This window comes from Mandrillus leucophaeus, unplaced genomic scaffold (assembly GCF_000951045.1).
Source record: "Mandrillus leucophaeus isolate KB7577 unplaced genomic scaffold, Mleu.le_1.0 Scaffold432, whole genome shotgun sequence".
NCBI lineage: Eukaryota > Metazoa > Chordata > Mammalia > Primates > Cercopithecidae > Mandrillus > Mandrillus leucophaeus.
In genome coordinates, this window is record NW_012104610.1 from 1,202,638 (window position 1) to 1,216,383 (window position 13,746).

The following is a 13,746-nucleotide window of genomic DNA, read 5'->3' on the forward strand; positions in this document are numbered from 1 at the left end:
AAAAAAAAAAAAAAAAAAAAAAGCTAGTAGTTACTATTATAAAAATCCTCCATATTAGAGACATATTTTCAATCATTTTAGCCAAAAGTTGGCACTGTTTGTGGTGTTCATGGTGACTCTTACATTGTTCTACTGCATTTTTTCTTCATATCACCTTATCTTCCTATGTGAGGTAGCAATTACTGTCCCATTTTTAGGGATGAAGAATTCAAGGCTCAGAAAGGTAAGGTCATACAGTTGAACAAGTGGCAGGGCTAGAGGTCCCAATTCACATTCATCCGGCTCCACATCCTGTATCTTCCACAATGGCCCTTAAATTACCAAAGCCAGAGAGAAACTTCTGGATCACCTATTTCACCTTATACAATGAAACTCCAGAAGGCCAGAGAAAGGTTTGCAGGAAAGTAGAACATAAGAATAGGAAGAAGAGCAGTCTACCATTGAAAGACTTTGGATCAGGTGGTCACAACTTTGAGGCTGGCCAGTCAAGCTCTCTTGGACCTACACAAACCTCTGTCATAGCACTTACCAACTTCACTGCAACAGGAGCTTTCTCGTCCATCTCCTCCATTAAACAGAGTACTCCTTGAGACAGGGACCATGTCTTATCCAGCTCTGTATCCCCAGCGCTCAGCACAGGGCCTGGCACATAGTAGGTGCTTATTTGAATGAATGAGAAAACCTCTTTTTCTGTTGAGTATAGATATTAAATTACCTCACAAGCTGGTTGGGAGGATCAAATGAGAAACGAATTTGAATAAAATAAGAAGAATTATACAGGCAGTGGCTGCTTTGTGACTCAAGAAGGAGGTATCGTTTATTGGAAAATTATAAATTTGCTCAGATTCATTCGTTCAACAAAAATTCACAGAGTAGGCTACTATGTGCCAGGCCCCATGACAGGGCTTGAATATACAGTGACAAACAATGGATGTGGTTCCTGATCTCAGAGGTAAGAGTTTAGTGAGGGAGATAGATACTCAAAACAGTATTTAGTTATAAATTGTGGTAAGTTATATGAAGGAACACTACCGTGCAATATGAGAGAATATACTGGAAAATCTAATTCAGAGATCAGAGAAGGGTTCACAGAAGAAAACATTTAAAATGAGACCACAATGATCACCATGATTTGCTTATTTTTGTTTGCCTTTAATATAAAAAGACCTTGAAACCATGAAGTAAGCTATACAGAAATATCTGGGGTTTTTAATCGATGAATAGGGGAGGGGGTCTCCCAATCAGCTCGTTTTAGAGGGGCCCCATGCCAAGTAGCTTTGGCAGACAAAACCAGGAATTTTTTCAGTCTAAACCTATGTTCCTCCCATGCATTCCAACCCATCAGCTTCGGAAAACCTGGGCTCTTCCCACTATTTAAACTCTCACCTTGGGGTTGTCTGTACTAGAGGTTTTCGGGTGGCTCGGAAGGTGACAAAGGCTGTGACAGCAGAGAACAAGATCCAGATCACTAGGAACCTCCACCAGTGCAGCTTCACTGTGAAATAGAGGGGAACAACCCACATCTGAAAGAGGGTCACCATCTGAAACACAAACACAAGCACTTCAGCTCTAGCCAGATCCCTCTGCAGCTCTGTCCACAGTCCCAAATGCAGCTTGTTTTCTATTTTACCTTGATCCTCTCCTGTACTTCCAGCTTTGGATAAAGGTAACTCCACTAGTGATACAAGTCAGAAACTTAGGACCATATTTGACTCCTCCTCCCTTTCATCCCTCACTCAACTATCTCTTGGATATATTCTTTCCTTTCCATTTGAGCTCTTGCTACCACTTGGCTGGCTGACTGCAATGAGCTCTTTGTTAATCTCCCTGCATTCAGTGTCTATCCTTTTGAGGAGTGAAGAATGGTACCCTGAACACAAAATCTTGACCATGTCATTTCTCTGCTTGAACAGTCCCCCTGCATAAAGGATAGGATCCAACATTCCTTTTATTTATTTTGAGATGGAGTCTTGTTCAGGTTGCCCAGGTTGGAGCGTAATGGCTTGACCTCGGCTCACTGTAGCCTCTGCCTCTCAGGTTTAAGCGATTCTCCTGCCTCAGCCTCCCGAGTAGCTGGGATTACAGGCACATGCCACTATGCCTGGCTAATTTTTGTATTTTTTGTAGAGAGGATCCAACATTCTTAGCCAGGCTGTCAAATCCCCCATAATATGGCCCCAACCTACGATTTCAAGGGCCATCTGCCACTCCCCAGGCCTTTAAGCCAGGTTGTCCCCATCAGATTGTCCTTCCCACCTGCCTTTCTGCCTGACAATATCACATCCAAGACACACAAGGCCTTCAGTCTCCTTTCCAGGCAGAAAGTGCTTTCCAGTGCTCCAAACGCATTTTGTTTTCTAACATCATTATAGTGCTTATCTAGAGTATGAGGCTGGGCTCGAATTCATTCTCTACCTGTATGTAAGCTCCTTTTGGGCAGTGACTAGGCCGTATTCCCATTTCCTCTACACTAGAAAACTGCTGGCACACGATATGTCCTTAATAAATTCCAATAAATAAAAGGAAAGTAAAACAAGAGTAGGATTCCCTCGGAGAGAGGTACATTTCTATTTTAAAGAGTGCCTGTTTTACTCTCCCTCCTTCAGAGCCTTCCCTCAGACTTGTTAGCTGAAGTTTTTTAAAGGCATAAAATAATTCTAACTCTAAGACAGAAGTTTGAAGTCATCGCCAGTCTTCTCTCCAATGCCTCCTAACTCCCTTCCCAACCACCCTTCTGTCACTAGATGTCACCCTTCTCCAGTGAGTAGCAGGTATAAAAAAAGATAGCACATAATACGTAATGGAGGTTTTCTTCCTGATGCCACCAATGAAATGAAAGAATATTTTTTAAAAAACAACAACAAAAAAGAGAGATACAGAGAGGAAAAGAGTGGCTAGTTTCCTGGCGTTCCATAGTAAACTAAGAAAGTATTTACTTGGCCAGGCATAGTGGCTCACACTTGTAATCCCAGCACTTTGGGAGGCTGAGGTGGGCGGATCACGAGGTCAGGAGATTGAGACCATCCTGGCTAACACGGTGAAACCTTGTCTCTAATAAAAATAAAAAAAAAAAAAAAAAATTAGCTGGGCGTGGTGGCAGGCGCCTGTAGTCCCAGCTACTCACTCGGGAGGCTGAGGCAAGAGAATGGTGTGAACCCAGGAGGCGGAGCTTGCAGTGAGCCGAGATCGCGCCACTGCACTGCAGCCAAGGTGACAGAGCAAGACTCTGTCTCAAAAAAAAAAAAGAAAAGATTAGGGATTTCTAGACCAGTGCTATCCAAACGAAATATCATGCAAGTCACAAACACAGTTTAAAATCTTCTAGTTACATTTTTTAAAAGGTAAGAAGAAACAGGTTTTCATTTCAATAATATATTCTATTTATCCCAATATATACAAAATATCTCAATATGTATTCAAGATTAAAATTATTTATGAAATGGCTTACTTTTTTTGGTACTAAGGCTTTGAAATCAAATATGTATTTTACATTTACAACAGACTAGCTACATTTCAAGTGATCAGCAGGCACATGGGACTGATGGCTGCCATAATAGGTAGTGCAGCTTAGAGCTTCGTTTTAGCGTTTGTCTGTAGCTACCATTCTCTTACAGACTTCTCTGTGACAAAAAAAAAGCCTCAGATGGTCAGGCATGGTGGCTCACGCCTGTAATCCCAACACTTTGGGAGGCCAAGGCAGGTGGATCACCTTAGGTCAGCAGTTTAAGACCAGCCTGGCCAACATGGTGAAACCCCGTCTCTATTAAAAATACAAAAATTAGCCAGGCCTGGTGGCAGGCACCTGTAATTCCAGCTACTTGGGAGGCTGAGGCAGGAGAATCGCTTGAAACTGGGAGGTGGAGATTGCAGCGAGCTGAGATTGCGCCATCACACTCCAGCCCAGGTGACAGAGTGTGAGACTCCATCTTAAAAAACAAAACACACGCACACACACAAAAGCGTCATTTTATAGGAAAAAAGAAACAGAACAGGACAGAGAAAATGGTAAGCAGAACCACTTTGCTTTAGAGGTTCCCATTCTGTGTACCTGAGGGTACTGGCTGCTGGTCCATGAGCCATGAAGCCTCAATAACAATTCACTGCACAGGAACCCACAACTGACTCTCTGAATGAAGCATTCTAAAACAGTCTGACCTTACATAAAAAGTGTGGAAGCACCAGGATGTACTAACAAATGGCTACCCAAATAATGCCCCAGGTGCCATTTTCTGCGAGACACTAGGAGCACCAAGAAAAGACATCACAACAAACAACTGCAGATTATTTAAACTAGGGGAAAAGGCAACCCAACTTCTGAAACTAAAAGGGTGGCATATGGCAAGAAGGGGTGGAGGGTTTTTGGTCTTCACGCTATTTGCTTTAACAGGCTCATGGGACTGTTTACAAAACAGTAGGCCCAGAGAAGAATTAAATCACATAGTCTGGTCACATTTGCTCTCTCTGAGAAAATAACAGAAATTCCTGTTCTCCTGCCAGTTTTTCAAAAACTTGGCTGTTGCATTAAAATAACCAGCCTGCTCTAAGATGCTCTTTTCCACTCCCCACCAATCACCAATAGTATGTTCTGAAGAGGAATGTGAATCAAGGTAAGTTTCTCTACATGAGCTGCAGCTCTGCACATTTTGGGTGAGGACAGAAGCAGAGATCCTGGATTCTATTCTGAGTTGGACAAAGACACAATTAGGATTAAGTCTGGGCATCAGGAAAGAAAAATCTTGTTTGTTTTGTAGTTTTCGGGCTTGAAATTTTAGGATGAAAAAACTACATCTAGAGATATACATCAAGTATGAAAAGCTACATCAAGTCACACCAAGAGAGAGAGAGAGAGAGACTGTGTGTGAGAGAGAAGAGACAGAGAAGAAGAGGCAAGAGAGAAAGGGAAAAAAGGGGAGAGAGAAAGGAATTTAGACATAGGATTAGGCTTTTTGAAACCAGATGGTGGAGTAAAAGCCCAGGAGACCGGGGTTCTAGTACTGTTCTGCCTCCAACTCACTGGGTCACCCTAAGGAGGTCCTTCTTCCTTGGAGGAAGGGATTGGCTTGATTTTTCAAACCCCTTCAAGTTCTAACAGGCTAAGTTTCTATCAACTAGTTCTGTATCCCAGACTTCCTAGGAGAGTAGAGACAGTGTTCACCCACTTACTCATTCAACCCATTAAGTATTAATTTTGCATTTAATGGGAAAAGGAGTACAGAAATAAACATGACCTCTAGTCCTCTAGGAGCTACCAGGTTAGCTGCAGGAAAAAGATCTAAATCAAACTCTAATTTTAATGATTCTGTTAGCCTTCAGACCATTTCCAGAAGTCCAAATAGAAATGATTAAAGAATGAACAAAATGAAATGATACACTGAAATGATCAGAAATTTTAGAATTAAAACTATCTAAATATGAATCCCAATACAGCTAATTACTGTGTTAACGTAGGCAGATCGCTTAACTCTGATAAGCTTTGGTTCTCTAAACTATGGTAAAATGGGGTTAACGGTATCTATTCTCATAAGGTTGTATGGGTTAAATGAGTTAAGGCATGGAAACACTTAGAACAGTTCCTAATAATGTCAGCATTCATTATGAGTAGTGTAGTAAATATAAGCATTTGATATAATAGTTTTTATATTTAAATGGAAGTAACATATATAAAACAAGTGTGGTGCGTAATTCATAATAAGCGCTCAGTAAATGAGAGCTCTTATTACGGCTTTGCATGATTAAAAATGCATAAAGTCACACATACAAAGGAGCAAAGACCAGAATGAGGAAACTGAAATAACTGACATATGAAAAGTGATGAGGTTATAAGCAATTTCTTATTAATGTTTAATTGTCCTTTCTAGGAAAAATAAATTATCAGAAAACACAAACCAAGAATTTGAGGCCATTTTCAGGTCCCCAGGCTGTCTCCATTAGGGAGTGAAAGCCAGCTTATGCTTGGGGCCTAGAAAGCAGCTGCTGGTGGAAGGGCAAGTTCCTGGGGAGGGGCAAGGCAGAGGAGCTGAGTGAACAGAACATTCTACCATGCGATAAAAGGGGAAGTTACCTGGTTTCTTTGTTTGGTTTAAAATTTCTACTGTAAGCTGGGCATGGTGGCTCACTCCTGTAATTCCAGCACTTTGTGGGGCTGAGGCAGACGGATCGCTTGAGCCCAGGAGCTCGAGACCAGCCTGGGCAACATGGCGCAACCCTGTCTCTTAAAAAAAATAAAAATAAATAAATAAATAAAAATAAATTTTTTTTTTCAGTTTCTACTTTAGTATTTATCGGCATTTTGCTTGGTAAATAAGTTTAAACTTCATTAAGGAAGGCATATAAATGGCAATAAACAGCTAAAAGTTATGCAGAACAATTGCAGGGCCTCTGGTGCCATCTCATGGCAACACTTATGGAGACACACTTGGTTCACTAATTTGCTCAAACACTTGTGCCTGATGCTATGGAAAGCATGAAAGCCTTGGCCCTCCAGGACTTGGCTGATGGGATATAAACACATGAATTAGGTGGCCAGTACAAAGCATCAAGTACTGACATGCGAATTCAGAGGAAAGATGAGGCAGGAGCTGTCAGGAAAACATCCTGGAAGAGGCAGAGTTCTGAATGATTCTAAAGGAGGCTTGGGTCTGGCCAGGTGGAAGGAGTAACACAAAAGTCATTCATCCTTCTTTCCCTGAATGTGCAAATACAAAGCTGAAGACTAGCCTGAAACTAACTCATTGATTTACTGAGGGACAAGAATAGCAATATCCTGCTTATTCCTCCACAAGGCTAAAATAGTTGAGACGACGATGTCAGATGCTAACAGTAAGAGCTATTTCACATTTAAATGGATTGCCTCAACTGAGATCTGGAACCATGAGTAGAAGGTGTGTTGGTAGAGATGGAATCAACACTACCTGACAATTATTTCTAATAAGAAAACCTGCAGATCCCTTTCATCTCAGAGAAATCAGAATTCATGAAAACAGATCATATCTTTCCCTGTGCATCAGGTGCCTTTCCAGTCCGCAGATGCTTGGCACTTTTGACTTTCAGGATTCTCATCTTACCACCTCTACGTCTCCTCATGTTGTAAGCTAGAGATCACTCTCCCACCCTATCTGGCTGAAAAGCAATATTGTGGATGAAATGAAACTATAAGCCCAAGTAGTAGAATAAAGGTAGAGACCCACAGCTAATAGAACAATCAGCTTGAAAATATGCTGACAAATAGACTGCAGTCAACTGGAAGTAGGATTCTGGGACATGCTCCATGGCTCTGCTCAATATTTTCATAAATGCTTTGGAAGAAAACACAACCTCCAAACTGTGGACAGCACAAAGCTTGTGGGGAGAGAAAGGGAGGCAGAGAACATGGAAAATAGAAGAAATAAGATCAAAATGAATAAAGTTTATATTTAGGGTTCTTTTAGCCCTAACATTCCATGAGCTAATAAGCTGAAACGAAGAATCAAAACCACAAGATGAAACCTAACTACCAAAGTATAGGACGGGGAAGGAATGGCTTAATAGTAGCTCACATGAAACAGGCTTAGGGGTTTCAGTTAACCACAAATTGCCAGGGAATATATGCCAACAGGGCTGCTGCCAACATAGCCAAGACAACTCTGCTTAATTAAGAAAATACTCAGAATGGGCCAGGCGCCGTGGCTCATGCCTGTAATTCCAGCACTTTGGGAGGCCAAGGTGGGCAGATCACCAGGTCAAGAGATCGAGATCATCCTGGCCAATCAACATGATGAAACCCTGTCTCTACTAAAAATACAAAAATTAGCTGGGCGTGGTGGTACACGCCTGTAGTTCTAGCTACTCGGGGGGCTCAGGCAGGAGAATCGTTTGAACTCGGGAGGCAGAGGTTGCGGTGAGCCGAGATCGTGCCACTGCACTCCAGCCTGGGCAACAGAGTAAGACTTTATCTCAAAAAAAAAAAAAAAAAAAAAAAAGAATATACCCAGAATGGAGGAGGCAGCAGGTCTACTGTTCTCTGCTCTGTTAAAGTATCCCTGGGACCCTGGGATCAGGGCTTGGGGCCACACCATACAAAGAACACTAACAAATAAGCATGGTCGTAAGACAGCAGGCCGTAAGAGAGCAGCTAGGATTGTAATAAAGGGTCTGGAAACCAAATCACATAAGGAACAGCTGAAGACACCAGGATATTAAGCCTGGAGAAGACTACAGGAAGGCTTCAGATAAATGATAGCTGAAGAGTCATCCAGAGGCCCAATAAACAGACATATTCAGTGTAGTTTCTGTGACCTGGTGAGACACTACACGTTACTGGACACTCTACAAGGCAGAACACGGTTGGAGTTGTTTCCCTCCTATCGCACCTACACATAGTCATCCTTACCACATAAGTAAGGCCATTCCAATACGAATATATTTGCTAGACAGCCCTTTCCTGATGCTGACCTGAAAAATCTGCCTTTGTGTCATTTCTGTCTCTGGGTCCAACTCATCTTTCAGAGGAGCACAAAGTAAATTTACTCCATGTTTCTTTTGAGAACTCATTCTAATACCTAGAACTATGTCTTCTTTCCCATCTCTTCCACTTCAAGCAAATGAGTCAGTCAAGCAGTCACTTAATAAACATTTACTGAGCACTTACTGGACGCCATGCTAATGACTGGGGAATTCAGAGATGAAAACCAAAATCTCCTGAAGAATACAAGTCTACTGAGGAGAAACATATAACCACAATTAAGTGCTTTAACGGAGTAAGGGCTGGTGACCAAGAAAGTATAGAGAGGCACTCCACTCAAAGTGGAGAAACCTCCCAAGGAAGGCTGCCTGAAAGAAGAATCCTTTGATTTCCGTCCTGATGGCCAAACAGGTCCAGATAGAAAAAGGCATCATGATGAGTGTTCCAGGATGAGGGGGCATGGTATACTTGAGAAAAGACAGCTAGTATTTGAGGAAGGGGTGAGAAATGAGCCTAAAGAGGTAGATGAGACTCAAAGGAGGCCGATAAAGACACCACAGCTACAAGTTTTCATTATATTCTGAAGATAGTAGTTTTTATTTCTCATAGAAAGTGAATTACAGCCCCTTACCATCTTAGTCAGAATTCTCTAATTCCACATTCTAGTAATCCTCTTAATATCCTGGTCTAAGAAAAATCTACAGTACTTTAAAGATTTCCAGGTAGGAGATTTTGCCACTCACCGGTTCCAGGAGGGAAAGCAGTTCAGGAGGTAGAGATCTAAAGATATACTGTATTTGGTAGCAGACAGAGATGATGAAAGCTTCTTCCTAGAGAACTTCAAAAATAGGATGGATACTTTTCCAGGCATAAACTTATCCCTTCCCCTAACATTCCTGAGGGAGCTAAAGAGTAATGTTAGACTCTGACTAGATGATGAAAACTGAGCTATGCGGAAGCCAAAAGGCAAGTCTGGTTTGGGCTAGGTTTCCAATCCAGATCTTCTGTCTCTTAAGCTGCCTACCAATCATCATTCACTGAGTTTGTGGGGAAATCTGGAGAGGCTAGGTAGGCAAGATGATGAAGAGACTTAAGAGGAGGTTGAGAAAGTACCTGAGATCCAAGGAAAGGACTTAGGCAACAGGCGTTAAATAAGGAAACTCAAGAGGGTTAAAAACTTCTGACTATGGCAGCAATTGATAAAAATTTCCTGAAGCCTTTAAGAGGAACCTACAGAAAGAGCACTTAACCAAGAATCGGATTTTGGTTTTAGGTCCAACTCTCCAATTTAATGGTCATGTGTTCCCAGCAATCACTTCAGGATTCTGTACCTTGGTTTATTAATCTGAAAACTGGAGATAAATACCTACCCTGACTACCTTGCAGAGCTGTTATGAGGTTCCAAGAGAGAGTAAATGAGAAGAATGCAAGTCTGCTGAGGAGAAAGAACCAACCACAATTCAGTATAAGTGCTATAACAGAGTAGGTGGAGTATTTTTTAAATCATCAACAAATCTGAACTATAAGCAATCTAAAGTATTAGTATTGCTAGAATTGAAAAGAACAGTATCTAAAATTTAGATACAGTATGATCTCTTACTCCAAACAACAGGGCTTTTTTTTTTTTGTATTTTTACAAATTTTTTGTTTTAAATTTTACATTTGTTCTTCTTTTAACCTTATTTATTTGGCCTCTTCTTTGTAAGTAGGGCTTTTGTTTTTTGGGTTTTTGTTTTTTTTTTTGGTTTGCTTTTTGTTTTCTGAGACGGAGTTTCACTCTTGTCGCCCAGGGTGGAGTGCAGTGACATGAACTTGGCTCACTGCAACCTCTGCCACCCGGGTTCAGGCAATTCTCCTGCCTCAGCCTCCCCAGTAGCTGGGATTACAGGCACCTGCCACCACGCCTGGCTAATTTTTGTATTATTAGTAGAGACAGGGTTTTACCATGTTGGCCAGGCTGGTCTCAAACTCCTGACCTGAGGTGATCTGCCCGCCTCAGCCTCCCAAAGTGCTAGGATTACAGGCGTAAGCCACTGCGCCCAGACTGTTTTTTGTTTTTGAGACAGGGTCTCACTCTGTTGCCCAGGACGGAGTGCAGTGGCACAATCACAGTCCACTGTGACAATCACAGCCTCAACCTTCCAGGCTCAAGTGATCCTCCCATCTCAGCCTCCAAAGTAGCTAGGACTACAGGCCTACACTACTACACCCAGCTAATTCTTTTTTTAAAGATTGGGTCTTACTACGTTGCCCAAGCTGGTCTCAAACTCCTGGGATCAACCTATCCTTCCACTCCAGTCTCCCAAAATGCTGGAATTACAGGCATGAGCTACTATGCCCAGCCTACATTTCTTTTTTTTTTTTTGAGACCCAGTTTCGCTCTTGTTGCCCAGGCTGGCATGCAAAGGCGCGGTCTCGGCTCACCGCAACTTCCGCCTTCTGGGTTCAAGTGATTCTCCTGCCTCAGCCTCCTGAGTAGCTGGGATTACAAGCATGCACCACCACACCTGGCTAATATTGTATTTTTAGTAGAGACAAGGTTTCTCCATGTTGGTCAGGCTGCTCTCCAACTCCCGACCTCACTTGATCCGCCCACTCGGCCTCCCAAAGTGCTGGGATTATAGGCATGAGCCACCGCACCCAGCCGCCCAGCCTACATTTCTCTTAATGTGAAGATTGGACTTGAGCTTCTAAGTTATGGACAGAACTTAATACTTCTCAGTGGACTGGAATACCTGCTCATCATCAGTCTCATAGCTGGCAATATCCATGTTGCTCTAGGTTCTAGAGCCTATGACAGTGTTTCTCATCAGGGGTGATTTTGTTTCCCAGGGGACATTTGGCAATGTCTGGAGACATCTGGTTGTTACAAGTGGACAAGGGTGTCAGTAGCATCTAGTGAATAGAGGGTAGGGATGCTATTAAACATTCTATAATATACAGGACAGCCCCCGAGAAAACAAAGAAGTTATCTGGCCCAAAATGCCAATAGTTCCTCTGTTGAGAAACCTTGGTCTAGGAGAACAGAGCTAGTGTTTTTCCATTCAGTGGTCATAGATGCCCACTAAAAGCACGCACCACCAACCTGCACTAGTGAAGAACAAAAAGTTTCATTCAGTTTGAAAGAAACAGAGCCTTATCAATTAATTCCATCATTTCTTGACATGCCATAAGAGGCATTTTTTTTGAAAGCTCTAATGGCTAATTTCAAACAGTTCATGTTTCTACTACTCAACAACAATCCCAGTGCCTCTCCTTTACACAACATTCTCTGGGGAGTCTTCCTGATTCTTTCATTACTATTCCTCACCCCACAGACATTCTAATGTGCTTCACATGTATATTTTTATTTGTACCTGTTCATACAAACTGTTTATTGCTTTCTCTGCTTATATTTTTATTAATTGGCATTGTGTTATACATCTTTCTGTTTCTTACTTTTTCCTCTCAGTACTATGCTTTTAAGGTCCTCCCAAGTTCCTATAGGTACTTTATGTATTGCTTTTAACTGTAAAACAATTTCATGATATGCATCCGTCACATTTTACCTATTTACTCCCTCAGAGACAGATATCCAGATTGCCTCCAACTCCCCAATGTTCAGCCATAATTAACACTTCAGTGAACACCCTCTTCCATGTCCCCTTAGGATGTGTCACAGAGTGTGTATATTCACTCTGACTCAGCAATGCCATGCTGCTATCCACAATGCCTGTACCAGTCTTCATACCCACAAAAAAGTACAAAAAAGCTCCTATAGCCTCTGATCCTTGCCAACACTTGGCACTATTCAGCTTTCTAGTTTTTGCCAACCTAAAAATAGATGAAAAGCGATATCTCATATTTTTATATGCATTTCTCTAATTACTAATGACTCTGAGCATCTCTTTTCATGCTTGATGGCCTTTTGGGTTTCCTCTCTTGTAAATATGTTCATATCCCTGGCCTGTTTTTCTGTTGGAGTTGCTGTCTTTTGTTGATTTGTAGGAGTTTCTCTGGATAGATATTAATCTACTGTCAATTTTAATCATTATTCATCTCTTCTCCATTCAGTTATCAGTTAACTCTGCCTATCATATCTTTAACAGAACAGAAATCCTTAATTTATAAAATCAAATTTATCAAATCTTTCTTACTTGCTTACATTTTTATTTTTAAAAATTTGTTTATTTATTTATTTTGAGTCAGGGTTTCATCTGTTACCCACACTGTAGTGAACTGCCATGATCTCAGTTCACTGCAACCTCAAACTCTTGGGCTCAAGTGATCCTTCCACCTCAGCCTCCTGAGTAGCTGGGACTACAGGCATGCACCACCACACCTGGCTACGTTTTGTATTTTTTGTAGAGATAGGGTTTGGCCATGTTGCCCAAGCTGGTCTTGAACCTCTGGGCTCAAGTGATCTGCCCACCTCAGCCTCACAAAGTGCTGGGATTACAGGCATGAGTTACCACACCCAGTCTGCTTACATTTAAAAATTAGTTTCATAACTTTACCTTTCATAATTAGGTCTTCATGTTGAGTCCCCTTTGTATTCAGTATTATGCACAAACCTAGTTTTAATTTTTCTCCTCGTGGTGAGCCAGTTTTCTCAACTAATCTACTTAACAATGAATACCTTCTTACTGATTGGTGGCTACATCTTTATTGTAAATTAAATTCCCATCTATCTCTCTGAGATCTGCATTTTGTCCCACTGGTCTGTTTGTCTATTCTTATAGCGTATCTTAAGGTAAGGTAAGTCCCTGTCTTGGTAGTTGCTTTCTTTCTTGCTTTATTTTTGAACTTCAGGTAGAGAAAAAAATAAATTATTCCAATTATTTGGTTAATAAACATTCTCATTAGACCATGCATGGACCACTTTAATTTTTTAAAGTTATTATTATTATTTTGTCTTTTTTTAAATGACAGAGTCTCACTCTGTCACCCACACTGGAGTACAGTGACGTGATCATAGTTTACTAAAGCCTTAAACTCCTGGGCTCAAGCAATCTTCCCGCCTCAGCCTCCCAAATAGTTGGCATTACAGGTGCACACCACCACACTCAGCTAATTTTTTAATTTTTAGAAGAAACAGGGTCTCCCTGCATTGCCCAGGCTGGTCTGGAACTCCTGGGATCAAGTGATCCTTCTACCTTAGTCTCCCAAAGTGCTGGGATTAGAGGTGTAAGCCACTGTGTCAACCAAAATTACTTTTGTGGTTTCAAAAACCAAATTTTCCATTTTATCCATCTTTGAGTATACAGTTCAATAGTGGTATGTATTACTGTCTGTTACTATTCTGTAACAGATCTCCAGAACTTTTT

At 41.4% G+C, this 13,746-nt stretch overlaps 1 protein-coding gene across 3 annotated transcripts in view; it reads right to left on the reverse strand.

Annotated features, from left to right (window-relative positions):
* Positions 1–13,746, reverse strand: part of RNF121 (ring finger protein 121) — a 73,327-nt gene that overhangs the window by 13,410 nt on the left and 46,171 nt on the right. For all 3 annotated transcript variants that reach the window (XM_011993701.1, XM_011993703.1, XM_011993702.1), the window contains one exon: positions 1,387–1,541. In XM_011993701.1, the coding sequence (XP_011849091.1) occupies positions 1,387–1,541 (155 nt within the window). The remainder of the gene's footprint in view (positions 1–1,386; positions 1,542–13,746) is intronic.